This window comes from Dipteris shenzhenensis, chromosome 25, assembly GCF_047967505.1.
Source record: "Dipteris shenzhenensis isolate YYH24624 ecotype China chromosome 25, Dip_SZ_1.0, whole genome shotgun sequence".
Classification (NCBI taxonomy): domain Eukaryota; kingdom Viridiplantae; phylum Streptophyta; class Polypodiopsida; order Gleicheniales; family Dipteridaceae; genus Dipteris; species Dipteris shenzhenensis.
In genome coordinates this window covers 11,183,536-11,201,948 of record NC_141620.1, presented here as the reverse complement: position 1 = coordinate 11,201,948, position 18,413 = coordinate 11,183,536, and the positions used below count along the sequence as shown (strand labels likewise).

General features: G+C 42.1%; 2 protein-coding genes and 1 non-coding gene across 3 annotated transcripts; 2 read left to right on the top strand and 1 right to left on the bottom strand.

Annotated features, from left to right (window-relative positions):
* Positions 1-715: 715 nt before the first annotated feature.
* On the top strand, positions 716-1,500 carry LOC147885452 (uncharacterized). Its single transcript, XM_087397037.1, has 5 exons — positions 716-814; positions 921-986; positions 1,105-1,182; positions 1,265-1,327; positions 1,423-1,500. Exons 1-5 carry the CDS (start codon positions 755-757, stop codon positions 1,498-1,500), a joined length of 345 nt encoding a protein of 114 aa, XP_087253163.1. The 5' UTR covers positions 716-754.
* Positions 1,501-10,831: 9,331 nt separating this feature from the next.
* TRNAR-UCG (transfer RNA arginine (anticodon UCG)) lies at positions 10,832-10,905 on the bottom strand. Its single transcript has one exon. It is a non-coding gene; the product is annotated as a tRNA-Arg (tRNA).
* Positions 10,906-11,024: 119 nt separating this feature from the next.
* Positions 11,025-14,458, top strand: LOC147885450 (28 kDa ribonucleoprotein, chloroplastic-like). The gene is made up of 4 exons (XM_087396414.1): positions 11,025-11,485; positions 11,574-11,675; positions 11,791-12,075; positions 12,182-14,458. Exons 1-4 carry the CDS (start codon positions 11,069-11,071, stop codon positions 12,251-12,253), a joined length of 876 nt encoding a protein of 291 aa, XP_087252540.1. The 5' UTR covers positions 11,025-11,068; the 3' UTR covers positions 12,254-14,458.
* The last annotated feature ends 3,955 nt before the right edge of the window (positions 14,459-18,413 follow it).

Sequence of the window (18,413 nt, the reverse complement as noted above, 5' to 3'; positions counted from 1 at the left end):
GAAAATTTGTATTTATTTGCATAAATTGTGTCACTTCTTACTTGGATTATTTAAGTCTTTAGCAGTCTATTGGAAATTCTATTTCTATTAGAGAGGAATTTCATGAACAAGGATATTCAACATTTCAGGTTGTTGACGCATTTGAAAGATACGTTTTTTCAAGAAAAATTAAGAATTTGGATTTCAAAATGATCTATAAGAGTTTAATAAAATTTTGTATGTCTACTTGAAACTTTTTAGAGATATATGGAGCCTCAAGCAACTACTCCTTGTATTGACGAGTCTCCACGTAATCCAATTTCAGAGAAGGTATGTTTATATTAATACCTTGAATGGTTCTCTAATTTTAGTAAAAAATTATACTTTTTCGTGTAATTTATGTGACATCTTACTTGGATTATTTAATTCACTGGCAGTCTATTGGAAATTCAGTTTCTATTGGAGGAGAATTTTATGGACAAGGATGTCCAACATCTGAGGTTGTTGAAGCATTTCCAATAAAAGATATGTTTTTAATTTTATAAAGAATATAAAATGTTTTCTTTAATAAAATCATATGTTCTTTTGCATAGATAGATAAGTTCATGGCGAAGAGATTCAAAGGGTTTGAGTATTATCACTCTGATCAGGTGTGTAAGTTTCAATCATGAGTTGTCTTCTATTTTGAAAAAGTATTATTAACCATTCAGTTATTCACAATTCATCTATCTTGAATATTTTATGTCAGGATTCTTATGGTGAAGCGAATGCTGATATGAATGAGATGACATTTTCTAAGATGCTTCATGGTGACATCACTACAAATGAAGATAAGGTATGAATTGCCTTCATGCTTATGATTGAAGCTATTTTCTTTGATTCAATTGTGATCAGCATCTTCTTTTTAGACAAGTTTTAATTTAATTTTGTCATATTTTTAGGATCCAATATCAAATGTGATTGATTCTACGAATGAAATGTCTAGAAAAAGTGAACGAAAGAGAAAGGTAAAAGTTTTCATTTATGCAATACCCTTTAAAAGTAAAGCAAGTACTTTGTATGCTTGTATTCTTTACATAATTCTTTCCAATGGCATTAACACTACTTATTGTTTATCATTCATAGGTGAGTGAAAAAATGAGAGATCACTTAGAACAGAAGACCGTGCAAAGAAGTGATAAATCCCAAGGAAAGAGATGCAAGGTATTCTTATATTTAGAATTTATTTTCTATGATTTAAAGTCTTAATACCTTGATTTTAATCTCAATTTTTTATTTGAATTAGAACTTAAAAGATATTGAAGGTATGGACATGGAGGTGACTACGATTTCAAGCGAGTATAAAAGAGTATGTAATAGCCTTTTACATTAGGTTTGATTATTTAAATCATTTGCTTTGAATTTGTTAATATATTGTCACTTGTTTTGTTATTATGCCCTCAGGTGGATGACATTTCAGAGGAAAATATGGAGACGATACTTTTGAAATACATGGGAGTCCACACAATTCATGATATTTAGAGATTTCCATATGCATTATATTATATATATACAAAGCATCAATTTATTGGCTAGAACTAAAAGTGGGCTGGACCTAAACATGTGAAGTAATGCTAATAGTCAAAAGGATTTTTCTTTTTGTACGTATTTTCAAAACCATTGTAAGTAAAAGATAATTATTAGCAGTAAGTATGTAAGCATATTTTCTTTTTCATTTGTTCTTTCCACATTCACAAAAGCACATTCCAATCAACACAACATAAAAACCACAATGCAGATATTTCATTGCACATGGAAATTGAATTACCAATCTTTGCATGGACATGATCCAACCTATGATCTAACAAAAAACCCTAGTCAATTTGTGAGGTGAAAGCAACAAACATACAAACCATTCACAACTTTTTAAAACATGATCACTTCACACCTAAAACGTCAACTTTGAATTGCATGATCTTCTTCAATGCATGAGTTGCAAGGTGAGGTGCAAGGATAAGCGACATGCAGATGCAAACATAAGCGGCATGCTAATCAAGCACAAGAGGACAGTTACAAGGTACGTGCTTTGGGCACTTGCATGATGGCATTGTGTAGAGAGTCTAAGCCCGACATCACCCTAACTTCTGCAAATTTCTCACCACGTAGATGTAACAAAAAGCTTTGCTCCGTCAGTTTAGACTCTCTTCAATCAAACAAACAGATGTGTCCAACCCGCTGTTCGTCGGTGGAAGATTGAATCATAAAGACTTAGTCTTTCTCAATTGTTAGCAAGCTTGACATCGAAGGCTACCGTTGCGAATGACTTTCTATCACCTACCCCAACTTTTAGCCATGACTTGTTTGAGAAGAATCATATAGCCAACTCCCCGTAGTGGAACATGTCCACAGTATTACACACGGTTCAATTGTGTAGCATACAGCTAGCAAGAGAGATGGAGACGAATGTACAAAGTAAATGAGAAGCCTATGCAACTGAATCGAGGCTTAGAAAGAACATCCATGTAGCAGGAAAGAGAAATGACCTAACATGTAAAAGAACTGCAAGGCAATCACCTTGCAACAATTGGACAAGGCAATCACCTTGCAACCGTTGGACACTTGCAATCATTGCCCTTGCACCTTAGAGCTCGTTTGCCCTTGCAATGTCTGCCTCTCTCCATAGCCTTAATCCAAGGAAAAGCAAATGGCCACGATGAGCCAAAGGGCTCGGTGTAGCGAAAGCCTAGAACATGCACCTAGCCATGCAAAGCTCCAGTTAGCTGGAGCGAAGCTAACCCTACTCTAGTTAGCTAAAGTAAAATTCAATTAAAATGTCAAAATTCAAATTCCCCAGCGAGTATGTCCTCCCATACATTGAAAAATGGGAAATTCCCATTAATTAGTTGTTGGGATGAGAAGAGGGGTGAAAAGGAAGAGGGAAAGGGCATGATTAAACTCAAGGATAAGGGGGGAGGGATGAGTTTCAATTAAGAGGGACCACTTAAGAAGGGAACATTAAAGAAGAAGGCACATGCTAAAGGGGGAGGGGGAATGGGGACCATTTGAAGGGGGCTTTAAAGATGAGGGCACGACTAAAGGGGGAGGGGGAAGAGGGACCATTTATAATATTTTAGTTAGCAAATAGATATACTCTTCCACTCTATAGCTTAGTGGTAGGAAGAATGTGCACTCTTCTTAGACATAGCTTAAAATAAATTAATTAACCCCAATAAATCAATTAATCCATGGACAAAAATAGGTTAATTAACCTCTATGGTCCAAAACAAATAGGAGTATAATAAAGTTGAGCAGCAAAGGAGAAGAATACAAATTGAAATCTCAACTAGGTTTGGACCATAGGCTTCCACATGGCGTCCTTATCCACTGGACACATCTAAGAACTCAAGAAATGAACAGAAATTCTCTCTTTCATCAATGGAATGAAAGGATGTTTACTCAATCACTCTCAATCAATCTCGATCTATCACTCTCTCTCACGTGGATCGCAATGCCTTAGTGGAAGGCAAGGGAGCTCTAATACCATGACAAAATATGAAGAGGGGAGAGGAGAAGAGTGGAGATGAGGAGAGAGGGCACAGCTAGAGAGCACACCACAAATGACTAACTGTACGCTAGATTTAGTTGAAAATGTAGAATATATGCAAACCCATTTAGGGTTAGGGTTAAGGGATCTAACCCTTTCCTTTATAGCACTCTATTGGGTTAGTGCTTTGCACATATGATCACATGATGGTGCTATGAACACATGATCACATGATGTTGAGCGTGAACTCTCAACAAAGAGGGTAACGAAGATGTACTCAAGCCGATGTTCTCTAGAGGGAGAGTTTTGCAAATGAAGACAACAATTGTTGATTTCACCAGAATGCATCAGGTGCGAGTATTGTATGGTGAACTTGTGTTTCATTCGCAATGTGGAAAGGCCACAACTTACTGGCAAAGGGAGGCATGATGGATCCATAAAATGAAGAGCAATGTAGGCAATTCATTATATGTACAAATGAAGCTTTATTCGATGGAAATTTTTACAGTGGATGTATTTTTGTCGAAAAGCGCCAATTTGCATAGTGATGTCATGACTACAGCTGTACATATGGAAAACCATTGCAAAAGCATAAAATATGTATATGAAAGACAAACAGAAAGCGATAGACAAGCCGAGAACGAGTATTTACATCACCTTTGGAGCATCAGGGAGCATTGCTTCTAAGCACTCTCACTGAACTTTGTGATGAAGCCTGAACTATTGATAGTGAACTCCCCCATCGGCCTCTTCTCGAGTAACATCGAACGCATGGCAACAACGCTCCGGGAATGGAACTCAAGGAAAGGGCATCGGAGACCAAGAACTTCATCAACATGCTGCCCACGAACCTGTGCCGCTACTTGCGATGCGTCTCTTAGCACAACACAACATTTTAAGCACGGGACTTGTGAAATGCTTTGTACACCATCACAGGAGTAGCAATGTGGTCGCAACGGGTCTCCATTGACTCGGGATCTGCCACGAGACTTGCAGTGGTATTCGGTCAATGGGTTGTTGAGGCTGACGAAGTGCAAGACACCAACGACCTGTAGCATACAGTTCTCTTAAAGCACTTTTAGTATATCAGATTCAATAAATGCAGGGACAGGTTTGGCCGATGTTGTATACCTTCTTTTTGTAACCCATTTGCGACATCTATCGAATGAATGCATCATGGAGCGATGTTCTCAGACTCCCTTTGGGCACTGTACCAAGAATGGTGAAGTCAAATACACCAAGTGCGTGCCTGGTGCGCATGTAAGATATGTTCCTCGCTACGTACATGACGATCCCTTCGTCCACAAATTCCTCCACTAGGCGTGCAAGAGTGTGGCGCCTATCTGCAATGAAAGAAAGCTGCTAGTAGCGAAGAAAACATGGGGATCAAAAGAGAGGTAAAGGGGGGGGGGGGGGGGGCAGGGAGTGGATAAGTCCAAGTAAATGTAAAGTTGAGTTTTGCTCACTGTTGCACAGTCTTCTGGGTTAGGACCGTGAGCGATAGTGATCTGGTGTGTTGGAGGCCCTTCCAAATCCACCTTGACAATCACGAACGCGACTCTGTCAATGACCGATGTGAAAGGCACCCTTATGTTCTCCATCTGGTTCGTAGCCCATGGTGCATGTCGGCATATGACATTGTCTGGGACAAACGAAATATTTCCCTCAAAGGGCTCACCCTTGATTACTGTCGTCATCGCATTGACACGTAAAGAGTACGATGAAGTGCCCCCTTCGCCAAGTGCTCTTTTGGTTATTATAGGTCCCTCCACCCGGAAAAACTCATCTACCTAGAAGACTTCTTTAAAGTCATTGACATATGGTGGAGGGACATGCAAAGTGATTGTCTCCGAGCAGGCACTCTCTGTGAAGTCAATGCGCATGCACACAGGGTAAGGCACATCCTTCTCTTTGAAGGTTCCATATTCACAAGCGCTTTCCCCTCGAAAGCGAAGCGGTACGAAACAAACTCAGAGAGAGTGCTTATTGGAAGTACAAAAAGAGCAAGTACATTCGATGCTCATGAGAGTGCGAGAATGTTCTCTCGAACAGGCCCGCTCCCATCAATGGTTGTAGTTTCAAATCGAACCTCGTGCGAGTCTTCGGGGACAGTTTGCGAAATGTGATGTGCAGTCTTTGAGCTCGCTAGAAAGCAAGGACAATGTTTTTTGTGAGCACAAGTATGTGGAAAGAGCCAAAGAGTTTGTGAATGTCTCCCATGATGTTTTTACAAATCCGTGAAGGTTCATTTGTTTATGCGTCTGCATTATTATTATGCAAGCAAAATAGAAGCTACCAATGTAAGCAAAATTAAGCAAGTTGTTTCGGGAACTACAGGCAAATGGGTTGGTATAGAAAAGTGTACAGAGAGCGAGGCATTGTATTTCTCTTTACATCACATTGAACTTGAATTTGCCATTGAACTGAATTGTAACATAATGAGTCGTGTTTGCAATCGACAAATCTTGGCACAGTGATGGTGCTACAACCAAAACTATTTAGAGAGGGCATGAAGACTTGTTTTCTCTTTATATGTTCTAAATGTTTTTTAACTACTTGTGCTACCAAAAGTCTTTATTAAAGTGGACTGCTTTGGTTTGCAATTTCGTCCCTAGAGAAACAAACACCTCCAAAAATACTCTGCATGCATTGGAATATCTAATGTTTCATTGAGTGATAAAAAATGAAATGACGACACTATGCGAAATAGTTTCCTTACATTAAAGAACTATGGATTGTGCAATTGGTCTTGCGAAGCATTGGAAGGAGTCATTCTTTTATTCATTTGTAAGTTATATTCAACTTGAAGCTGTTTGTAGAAGCCGTCTTTCAAAGCAAAACGAGGATAAACACATAACCTTAGAATACTCTTTAGGGGAGACTTTAAAAGAAAAGCACTGAGGCATGTCCATCAGGTGTCCAAAACTTTGGAACCACTCGTTCCTCGGGTATAGGTGGCCTAATGTCTATAATAATTACGCACTTTATTTTTGCCTCGCACCCTTTGTCACGTGATATTTGGCAAACTGGAGCATGGAAAAAATCAATGAAAATCCATTTGCAAAAAACAACACTAGAGGAAAAAAAGAGGAATCAAAATTTTCCCTCGGCACATGCTTGCTTTGCTGCGGCTTGGAACGCCGTCTTCAGTGTAGGCTTGGGGTGCTTTCGGATACCTCCCTCCTTCCTTGGAGCAAGATCCAGAGGCATACTTGCAATTAACGAGGGTTTTGGAAATGATCTATTTATCAGGCAGGTACTTGATGCGGATACCATACCTTCCCGTGCCAGAGCACACAGTGCATCTCTCATTTGAGGGGAGAGGCCTACACACAAGGCGGTATTGATAAAACATTCTTCTAGAGAACAAAAGATTTGATGCGGCAAAGTAACTAATAACATGAAACGCATATTGGCTTCAATTGCTTTCCCACTAGAGCTTTTGGATGCTTTGTCGTGGATCGAATGGTCTAAATAAATATAAAGCCATTAGGTAAGGATGAAAGACTAAAGAAAGAACGGAAACTGGAAGCTATAGTGACTGATAATTGATTGTAATGTGGAGTTAAAAAAGAGCTTCATTCCACTCATTTTCTTCTGGATATTGCTCTGCTGCAAGCATCAATTTCTTGGGTTCTGCAGGTACATCGCCCTCCTGTAGTCCACAAAGCCGTTCGTTGGTTTTGCCTGTTGATTCCTGTACCTTCTCTGCAGGAACAACAATTACAATGTCTTTTGCAAATTATGAAAGAGAGCGAGGTAGGAGCAGGTCACGACATAGCTAGCAGTTTCTGCATAATTTTCATGAACAAATTATTAGTGAGCAGCGACTGGCTTTGGAGTCACAAATAGAACCAAAATAAAACTTCGACGATATATTTTATTGCGCGATGAGGTTCCAGCGCACACAACTGGGGATCTGGCGCTGGAGACCTTCACTCTTAATCTCATTAATGGACAACCGTTTAGCGTCCATGGCATTGTCTTTGGATGCGGCCATACCAACGAAGGCCTAGGATCCTAAGATTTGGAGAAAACGAGGCCCTGTGTGCACATCCGGATGTACAGTATACGAACTTTCTGGATGACCGAGCATCCTTGGTAGGCCGGTAATTTTGAGATCGATTCGTTCGACTTGAGTGCTGCTGACCGAGGACCTGAACTTCAAAATTCATGGCATAAACTCGAGGTCAGGCAAACAATTTGACAACCATACTCCGAAGAGCCATCTACAAATGCAGGGAGGCACCATTGCTGGAGTTAAACAACAGAAGGATGCACTCGTGTACACTCATAGGCCGAAACCTTCAACTAAGATTGTCCTATGAGCGAATGCTCGCAGTGCCAAAATGGTGGACGATGAAGAGAGCGTTGTTTCTGCTGCACCAAGTACCCCGACTAATCTCTCCCCAAAATTCATTGGCATCAGAAACAACACAGCCAATTCTTCTGTTAGGGACGATGAAAGTATGGGAACAAAGGGCCTAATTGTCGTGACTGCATGAGCGACAGGCTGGCCTTCATTGAGAGAAGAGTGATGAGAACGGACGACTGGAATCACGAAATATTATCTAGGCGTAAGGAATAAGAAGCTGTAATTAAACGAGGAGGCGAATAGTGACACCGTTAATTCGAGATTCAACATCGTCCTTGTATTCGGCCATGTTCATCATACGTGAAGGATTGTATCAAAACTATTAGAACACATTACTAAAATCTACGGAATTTTATCACGAATATTAGATTGAAAAACAGTGTGAAATCTTTGAAAAGAAGTTGGAAAGGAATCTCGAAAAAACGGTTCACCTCTTTCAAACTCTCCACTACTTGTGTCCATCGAGTCGCCATCGCCTTGAAATTTATATGGGGAAGAAACTTGTTGTACTTCAGACATGGTTACTGCTAGTTGGTTGTAGAAGAACGTAGGATACAGAACAAGACAACAAAAGCAAGGATGGACGTCGCGCACCCTCACGATCCATGCAAATGGTCTTTTATAGGTGAAGGTGCTTTTAGAAAGCCCCTACTATGCGTGTGAGGCTCTTTATTTTTCTAAAATGGGATTCATGACATTCCTGCTCCAACGTTTTCGAGAATACTTGGGAATTCTCTGGAGGATGGTGTAAGATCCCTCCTACAATCCTGGGCTTCAAGAACCCGATAGAAGGCAATACGTGTATCGCTGCAGTATGAAAGTAGTTGCAATTAATGTGAAGCTGCAACAGCAAAGAAAGAAATATATTGCAATGCTACAATATTAAAGTTGTTGCAATTAACGTCGAGAAAAATAGTTGCAATTAACATCCAAAGATGCAAGACCCCGAAGAAACTGGATACAAGATTCTCAAGCTCGCCTTGTCCGAGGCACCTTCAATAACGGCATCATGACACCAAGCTATTCACGAAGCTCACAAGCTCATCCAATTGAGGAGATCAATGACGCATTGACATTCGGTAATCCACTAACTTTCAAGTCCTCCGCACGCAAGGATCTTACTCCGTAGCTCCTCTCAATCAATCGCTTCTATGTATATTCCACTCCACTTCCAAGAGGTGTAACCATTCCAAGGCCTATAATCATGGTTCAGTAAAGTCTATTATTCCCAGTCTTGATTCTGAATGTCGCGTAAAGAGACTGCACCTTACCTATAACCACGACTCTACGCTGGCACTGGCAGGGTGGAGCACTGAAAGTTGGCTTGGATGTGTTCGAAGAATTGGAAGCGAAGCTCTGAGAGCAGTAAGTGTTCAGAATACTAATGCGTAGCGGAGTCGTGCTTTTGTGTGGTTCGGAGAGGCTTACCCGTCTACCAAATTTATTAACTCTTAGAAACGCACTTTAGGAAAGGAAAGTAAAGAGAGTAGCGGGATCCCTCCAGTGTCCACCCAACCCTTCCTCGCTCCCCGTTCGTCGATAAGGTCTTCATGCACTAGGAACATTACTTCGTAGTGGCGCGCTGTAACGTAGAAAATAGAGGTGAGGTTACCATCACGTAAACATGTCCTCGAATTGAATCACAAAGGCTTCCAGAAAAGTGACAAACATGTGTCTAAATTGTAAGCGCTTTCCAGCTGAAAGTTTAATAAATTTGAAAGGGCACCTGCCATCAAACCATAAAAAGTAGAGATAGGCGGCCATGGATTAGTTCCATTGACCATGAAAGACGTAAAGCTTCTTTAGATAGATTGGCAAAAAAGCCTCAAGTACACAGACTTGGTACCTTCCTCAAGCTCGTCAAGATCTGGTAACGCCTATTCGATACAGAGGTCGGTGCTCTCTAAGAGCATTTCTTACTGTGGGGATCTATCCTCTTTAGGATGCATATTGTGAAGCCGTATAGCAACGGATGTCTAAATTTAAGCAAAGCGAGGGGAACTTCGAAGTTCGAAGGGAAGATAGGCCGGTGGAAAATTTTGCGTTCACTACTTACTCTATCATGGATCGTCTCCAACTTCCATCCTTAAGCCTATGGCTGCAATCCAGTAAGCAGAAGGATTGGAAATGCCAATTTGCATAGCGATGAGAATAACAAACAGTAGGATTGGAAATGGCAATTTGCCGCTCCGAGAGGCTCCTGACAATTCTGTGATGAGACGCAGCAGTACCGAGCTTCAATCGCGGCTTTCGAGTCCTGCATGAAGAACAAAACGGATGATGGAAAAAGCTTGAAAAGCACTCGATCTAGAGGCAATGGTGATGTGTAGTGACTGAGGATGATGATGATGATCATGAAACAAGAGGAGAATACTTGAACGCATCTGCATGGAGAGGATGAACACCACAGTCCATGCAAACTTCATGACAGAAAGCCATGCAGCGATGATGATTGGGCAAAATGGACCAAGCTAAGCAAGTAGGGACATGTGGGCGGCAATTGGATTACATGCACGGGACGACACATGTAATTTTTAAAATGATTTTTAACAAGATGAATACCATTCATAAGGCCTGCCGGAGATCGAAAAAGAAGACGAATTGAATGTGCAGCATGGAAAAGGGGCCAGAGGCTGAGAGAGAGAGAGAGAGAGTGAAGGGAAGAATCCGAAGAAATTAGCAATGAGAGAGGGAGAAAGAGAGAGAGAGAGGATTTGAAGCATTGATGTGGCTCCATGTGGCACCAATCCCTTTAAAAAATGAGCTTTCTCAAATGCCATCCCTTTACTTAGGCCTCCATATATGGCAGGCCAAAAAACCCCATTTCAACTGTGCCCAGATGAGCCGCCATTACTTAAGCTTCCACTTTAAAAGTGCAGGTCAAAAATAATAAAGGGTGGGCACGTTCAAAGAATCCAAAAAAAAAAACAAGAGAGTCTAAATTCACAATCTTGCGACCACGGAGGGGATCGAACCCTCGACCTTTGGATCCGAAGTCCAACGCGCTAATCCACTGCGCTACGCGGTCAGTTGAAGTAATTTGTTGAACATATAATATATAACTTGTACTTAAAACGTTTTGCAGTCAGCATCGATATCGCCTTCCCTTTCAGTATCTCTTCTTCTTTGTTATTAGCTTGCGTTGCCATCGCCATAGCCGCCACTCTTCCCTTACCACCATCGCACCAGCTATGGCTTCCTCTTGCTTCTTCTCGTCGTCCCTCTGCCTCCCCCGTCGCTGCCTCCCCTCCTCCCCCTCCCTTCCTCCCCGCCTCCTCTCCTCCTTCCTCCACCCCCGCCCCCCCCTCTTCCCCCTCTCTATCTCCTCCTCCCTCTCCATCAAGCGCTTCGCCTTCTCCCCTCACTCTGAATTCACCACCAACGAGATCGACACCCTCGACGCTCCTGTGGATGACGAAGATGGATCCCCCCTAGCCCCTCCCGACGTCTCCGGAGCCCCTGATTTTGGACCTGGCAATGACTTCGCAGATGGCAGTGATGAACCCCCCGAGGGCCCTAAGCTCTACGTCGGAAACCTCCCGTGGAGCTGCAACAGTCAGGAGCTGGCTGAGGTCTTCCAGAAAGTTGGCAGCTTGGAGATGGTCGAGGTAATCCTTTCTCGTCCTATATCTCCATTGCAACAGTCGCTCGAATCGGATTGTCTCTGAGAGTCCTTCCTTATTCTACTGCCGGCAGGTCATCTACGATAGGGAATCAGGGCGGAGCCGTGGCTTTGGCTTTGTGACGATGGGTTCTATGGACGATGCGCGTGCAGCAATAGAAAAGCTAGACGGGGCTGTATGTTTCTGCGTCTACTTCTCAGTCGATAGCTCTCCTCTCCTCCTGCTGCTACGCTGGCGAGTTTAAATAGATTGGAAGAAGGTGGCCTTATCGTCCTGGTCTTAACTTGCAGGATTTTGGAGGCAGATTACTCAGAGTTAACTTCCCCAACCGCAACAGGGGTGATCCACCTCTTCGCACTCGCTTTGAGGGATCCAATACGAATAAGTTGTTTGTAGGAAACCTAGCGTGGGGCGTCGATAATGGAGTGCTTGAACAGGTATTCAGTGAATATGGCAAAGTTTTGGAGGCGAGAGTAGTTTATGACAGGGATTCCGGAAGATCTCGGGGGTTTGGATTTGTTACGATGTCTTCACCCGCTGACGTTAACGAGGCCATCAATAAACTGGACGGAGCGGTGCGATTCTTGGGTTTTCTTTCTTCCTTGTCTGTTGTGTCCTGTTGGTTCACTGTAAGCCATCTCTACACGAATTGAAGCCTGAACTTTTGTTATTTGACTTCAGGAGGTGGAAGGAAGGTCTCTGCGAGTGAACCTTGCATCTGACAGACCCGCTGCCAGAGGAGACTTTTTCTAGAAGACTTGTTCCAGGTTTAACATGTCGCTCTCTTATGGATGTTTCTTTTGGGAGAAGGGAGCTCCAAGGGGCAGCACATTCAGGCTTTCATGTTCTGGAGCTCAATTTCTCTCGAGATCAAACTATGATAGCTGCAACTGTAGTCTGTTTACTGAGCAGAGGAGTGCAGCACAAAGCGCTATAAACTGGAAAGCAAAATGCTGCATGAGGAATTTATTCAGTCTCTTTGTGAGATGAGAGCTACCACGACTTGAACATAATTTAAACCCTTGTATATTTTCCTCTAGTGTTATGGAATCCTGCTGTATCTTGGTTGTTACAATCAAATGAATCTCAACCATTGCTATGATTACAGGTTCTGCGCTGGGAAAACATTGGTTTTCAGTGTTATACGGAAGATTAATGATGAGTTATGAGATACATTACAGATATGGCTCCCTTTCACCCCTCATGTCAGCAGACCACGAGATTGTCATTTCACATTTTTTGACCTTCATATTCCTCTCAGAAAGGGTGCCTATTTTGCACCCCTGGACATGGCAACTGCATGCCTTCTAAGTGCAAACCTCTGGCACAATTTCTGCTTGGTGATTTTCAGCCAATTATCTGGTTGCGCATTTCATTGGCGTGTAGCATCTATTAATGTATGAAAGAGAGAAAACCGTCATGACCATTGCAGGCCAGTCAGCACCGTTCAAAGAAATTGCAGCATGTCTACCAGCACAACCAAACCAGTCTCATTCAAGAGGCTAAATTTGATGTTCAAGTTAAAATATCCTTCTCCCATTGGCAAGATCACATTTTTTCCATGTGGTCCATTCGATTAGGTTTGCTGGTCGACATTCTCTCTCTCTCTCTCTCTCTCTCTCTCTCTCTCTCTCTCTCTCATGTCAACGAACGCATACTCGCACGCACCGCCCACCTGGCACTGGCACTGGCACTTCATTTCTTACAATCTGTGATTCCAAGTTTTGGCGAGCAATCCTGCCTTTCTTTTCACGTTGTCAAATAATGCATTTGCGGCCACCATTACGCATTGAAGAATGAACCGTACCCCTAGAGGGGTTGCAGCTTTCAGATCCCATTTGATGCCAAGGTATTGATCTTGCCTGCACTTGAATATCGAGGCCAGCAACAGCTACAGCATGTGGTGAGGTATGAGAAGTTGAACGTCCTTTGCTGGGCCGCAGACTGACCTTGGATTGTCTGGTTACGCTTCCTTGCACTTGGCCAAAGATGAGAGTATCTCTAGATGAGGAAGCCCTTGCCAGGCACCAGTGTTCTTTGAAGAACCTGGTTCTGTAGAAGAGTGCACAATGCAGCATGGAGTGCTAGATTTTGCCACAGAAACCAGAAAGGATGAAATTAAACATGGAGGGAATGAAAGCCAGGTCAATGATGAGGATGCAATAGGGAGCACCCATAGTTCAATCGTAAAGGCTGGTAAACTGGTTGATTCCTACCTTGAAAGCACCTGATATCTATCCATCTATACGTGCATGTCTTTCTTGCATTCATATCGTTATCATCCTCTACATTTGTGTCTCCAAAAAGTAACGCTATTCTATGTTGATTGTTCGTTGGGCTACTATGCAGGGTCACCCAAGCTAAATAAGCTAGAATGAAAGCAAGTGTAGCATGATGGTTTGCTAAAAGCTGTATTTATCAGTGTAGAAGCGCTCTATTTTGAGAAGATTAGCATGAAATTGCCAGGAGTGGATTATTAATCACCAAGGTGGTAAGATGGCATGAGCGGATTATCAATCACAAAGGTGAGTCTGCAGCAGCATAGAGAGACAACACAAAGCTCCCATGGAGATAAAGATGAAAGCGGCAAAAGTTGGCACCAGCAAGGGAAGATGCAAGCCTACATTCAGCAGGATAATGAGAAATCCTTCCTTGCACTCCTCATACTAGAACCTCACTTGAGACAGGTCATTCCTCGAAAAAGTGTGTGATAAGGTATTTTTATTCAAAATTATGTACGTTGTCTGTGTGTGATTCAGGAAGCATTGGAAGGAGAGTAAGGAATTTTTGGACAATATTGTCAATCCTTAATTTGCCATTTAAGATTTTCAAAGCATACGGAAGCACAATCCAAGTTCAACCCTGTGGTGATGCCATGGATCAGGATACTAGTTGTATTTTAATGTTGCTAGCTGTGATCATGCATTTGAATGAATGGAGTTGTGATGCCATGGATCAGGAGACTAGTTGTATTTTAATGTTGTTAGCTGTGATCATACATTTGAATGAATGGAGTTGTGGTGCTGGTTGTGTTTTTGGTGCTCATAACGCATCTGTTACTTACATATGTACATAAAGGTTTGAAATAGTGGTACTACATTTGTCCAGGTTATTTTTGGTTGCACCAGAGGATTCACGTCTTGAGTTGCTGGACATGTTATGCAATAGTGGTACTACATTTGTCCACGTTATGTTTGGTTGCAGCAGAGGATTCACGTCTTGAGCTGCTGGACGGGGAGGCAGAAATGTTGCTGCTTGCAAGGTTCACATGCAATCATCTTATGTACAGATAAGATGGTCATGTTTCTTTTTCCAAAAGAATATGTTGATTTTTGAGCTCAGAGCTCGTTAGCTATGGCTATTGTTTGAGCTCAGAGATGTGTTTATTTTGTTTGCAACTTGTTCTAAGAAGAGAGACAAGCTTCCACAGCTTGACAGCAAGCTCCCCTTTTTACTGGTTTCTAAGGATGGTATACATAGTCTATTTCTACTGTTGTGCTTGCCAAAAAATCTACAAGCTCCCGTATGCATTCTGAACGGTAACCACAGTTTCTGTTCTTTTATCATATTGTCTATGCACACTGCAAATATCTTCATCCTCTGCAGACTTGAGCTGGTTGGGATGCTCTTCCTTCTTTGGCATGCTATCATTCCCTCTGGCCAATCGCTCCAGTCTGTGTGTGGTTAAGGCTCTGATGAGTGTCTTCCCAATTTGACTATGTGCTATTTCGAGTATATTGGGCAGGTTAAGTAGAGGTGACTCCCCAGGTATGTTGGAGTAAAACCTCTTTGGAATGGGGTTTTGTCAACATGCAGGCTGAGTATGTGTGGGTGGAGCATAGGAGACGTAGCAGTTTCATTGGGTTTGATATGTTTCAACTATCTGGATTGGATTGGAACAACCCACTTGAGTAGTTGTTGATCGATGTGTATCTTTTTGCAGGTCCTTCAGCAATCCAGACCTTGAAGGCGTTATCAATTGTTGCTGGCTTTCTTTCCTGTATTTTGATTTTAGGGGAACTTTAATATTGAAGTTATTGACTGTACTCATCGGTTTCAGACAGACAGGCCCTCCTCCTGACACTGATGAAGACCTTAGCAGGCTGGCTTGCTTGCCTGTAATGTAGGTTTTTAAGAGACCTTGTGCATTTTCTCCAGGTGATTAGAACTCTGATTATCTGTTTCATACAGCCAGGCTTTGTCCCTGTAGGTGTGTAGTTTGGTCCAGGGTTAAGGTATTGTTTCTGATGTTTTGATTGAATAGATGCTCCCTTAGGCACAATAATAAGGCTAAATGCAGTTATCTTAGGGCAGCAAGCTGGCAACAGAGTCTCAATGTTCTTTCCTGTAGATTATAGGCCATTTCGTTGCTGTGAACCACCTATATTGTCGCAACCGTTGAAGGGGATGCAAGATTGGGAAGTCTGCTTATATGGTCCTGCTGTTTGTGATACTGCAATTATTTTGTATAGTCTGAAGTTGAAATCTCGGGATCTTTCGTGATCTAGTTTCAGTAATGCATGGAATGTAATGCTATGATCTTGGACTTTCAAGGTGGATATGCCCTTGGGTTGGTCATCCGATGTCCTCATTTGGACCATTTATGTGTTTTGTGAGTTCTGCACTCACCTGGCTTTGATCCGCAGAAGCTTTTTGTTGATACATGCTGGCATGGACCTGCTAGATCCTGTCAATGAAAACTCGTAAAGGGCACCTTGAAACCCAGATATGAGCTTGTGCTGAAGTTTTGCAAGATCCATGGATCAACACTGAAGATGCACATTAGATGTAGAGCAGGCTGCTTTGGAGCAACAAGGCTGTAGGCTCGTTTTTGTAGGAGGATCTTCTCTCTCTCTCTCTCTCTCTCGCTCTCTCTCTCTCTCTCTCTCTCTCTCTCTCTGTCTGTCTGTCTCTGGTTTGGGTGAAGTGATTTGTTGTACGCCTTAGAGACCTTGAAGTTTGTGTGGATCCCCCCCCGCCCCCCCCTCCTTTCCTCTAGGCCAGATGCACAGATCGACACTGAAGATGCACATCAGGTGAAGCAGGCAGCTTTGAGAGCAACAGGGCTAAGCAAGCAAAATTCTATTTTGAGCAGGTAAAGACGCTACTGTTTTGGACTAGGCTCATTTTTGTAGGAGGATCTTCTATTTGAATCTGTTTGTGTGTGTGTGTGTGTGTTGGTGGTGCCTGAGAGCCTATGGGCCATGAAAATCTGTCAGGCTCTAGGGTGTTCTGATGTTTTAACAACTCTATGAGAAGCTTGTGTGGATTGGTCAACAGAGTCCCTTGACTGTACTCATCAGTTTCAGACAGACAGGCCCTCCCCCTACCGGTGATGAAGACCTTAGCAGGCAGGCTTGCTTGCTGTAAAGTAGGTTTTAAAGAGACCTTGTGCATTTTTTTCCAGGTGATGGGAACTCTCATTATCTGTTTCGTAACAGCCAGGCTTGCCCAAAATATAAAGGTTAAATGCAGTCATTTTAGGGCAGCACGAAAATCTCAATTTTCTTTGCTGTAGATTATAGGCGACTTCATTCCTGTGAACTGGCTCATATTGTAGCAACCATTGAAGGGGATGCAAGATACTGATATGGTCCAGCTGTTTGTGATACTGTTAATTATTTGTATAGTCTGAAGAAATCTGGGGATGGAATGTAATGCTATGATCTTGGACTTTGAAGGTGGATATGCACTTGGGTTGGTGCTGTAGTCCTCATTTCGGCCCAGTTATGTGTTGTAAGCTGTGCACCCGCCTGCTTTGATCCTCAGAAGCTCTTTCTTGATACATGCGGGCATGGATCTGTTATCGTCTGTCAATAATGAAAATTTGTAAAGGGTGCCTTGAAACCTAGATATGAGCTTGTGTTAACATATTCACGAGATTGTATAGTCTAAAATGAAATCGTATAGTCTTCAGAAGCAGTTGTAGCTAAGGAAGAGAATGTGGCCTATTTTTTGATTAGCCTTCTCCTCTAGTGCTAAGGAAGAGAATGTGGCCTACATTTTGATTAGCTGTCTCCTTTAGTGTTAGCCTTTGTCATGGCTGAGTCTGCCCTTCACCTGTGGAGTGCTGACAAAAACTCAGTACGAAGACTTTGTATAAATGGATGCTCAAGTATGTGTGGGTGTGTGGATTTGTATGTGTGAGACCATATGTTTATACTATGGTCTACACTCACTGTTGGGCGCTGATGACGTTAGTGGCGATGCAATAGTAGCTAGTCCTTGCTATGCGTGATGGAGTTTATGGTTTTCAACCTTATGACTATCATGCAATTGAAAGTGTGTTTTTAGAGATGAGTTTGGGCATGTTCCTAGACTTATCTAGCTATATAGCCTCCTCCTCTAGTGCTAGTTTGTGTCACCGCTGAGTTTTCCCTTCATCTCCGCAGTGCCAATAGAAACTCACTATGAAGACCTTTGTATAAATGGATGCTCAAGTATTTGTGGGTATTTGGATTTATGTGTGTGAGCATATATTTATATTGTGGTTTACTCTGTGGGTCTTTAGAAACCCTATCTAGCTGCATATGCTTGGGCATTAATGACGACATAAGCATTGCTTTGCTTGCTAAATATGTTTGTACCTTTAGTTTTTCTAAAATTTTGTTAGCTCATTTTTCTTCTCTTTCATTTTCTCTTTTATTTTCATTGTAGATATTTGGACTTTAGATCAACAAAAATGTGAACTTGTATGATTGGATATATTCTAGTCTTACAAAGGTATTGTTTACACCCATTGTTGGGCCTTGGTGATGTAAGTGGGGATGTCCTAGTAGCTAGTCCCTACTATGCGTGATGGAGTTTATGGTTTCAACCTTATGAGATTGAACTTACACATTGTGTGTTTTTAGAGTTGAGTTTGGGCGTGTTCCCAAATTCATCTAGATATTTGCTTTTGTTGGATTAGTGG

Coding starts and splice junctions, on each gene's coding strand:
- LOC147885450 (XM_087396414.1), top strand. CDS start 11,069: ATGGCTTCCTCTTGCTTCTTCTCGTCGTCCCTCTGCCTCCCCCGTCGC. Junction 11,486..11,573: donor GCAGCTTGGAGATGGTCGAG/GTAATCCTTTCT, acceptor TACTGCCGGCAG/GTCATCTACGATAGGGAATC. Junction 11,676..11,790: donor TAGAAAAGCTAGACGGGGCT/GTATGTTTCTGC, acceptor CTTAACTTGCAG/GATTTTGGAGGCAGATTACT.
- LOC147885452 (XM_087397037.1), top strand. CDS start 755: ATGAATGAGATGACATTTTCTAAGATGCTTCATGGTGACATCACTACA. Junction 815..920: donor TCACTACAAATGAAGATAAG/GTATGAATTGCC, acceptor TCATATTTTTAG/GATCCAATATCAAATGTGAT. Junction 1,183..1,264: donor CCCAAGGAAAGAGATGCAAG/GTATTCTTATAT, acceptor TATTTGAATTAG/AACTTAAAAGATATTGAAGG.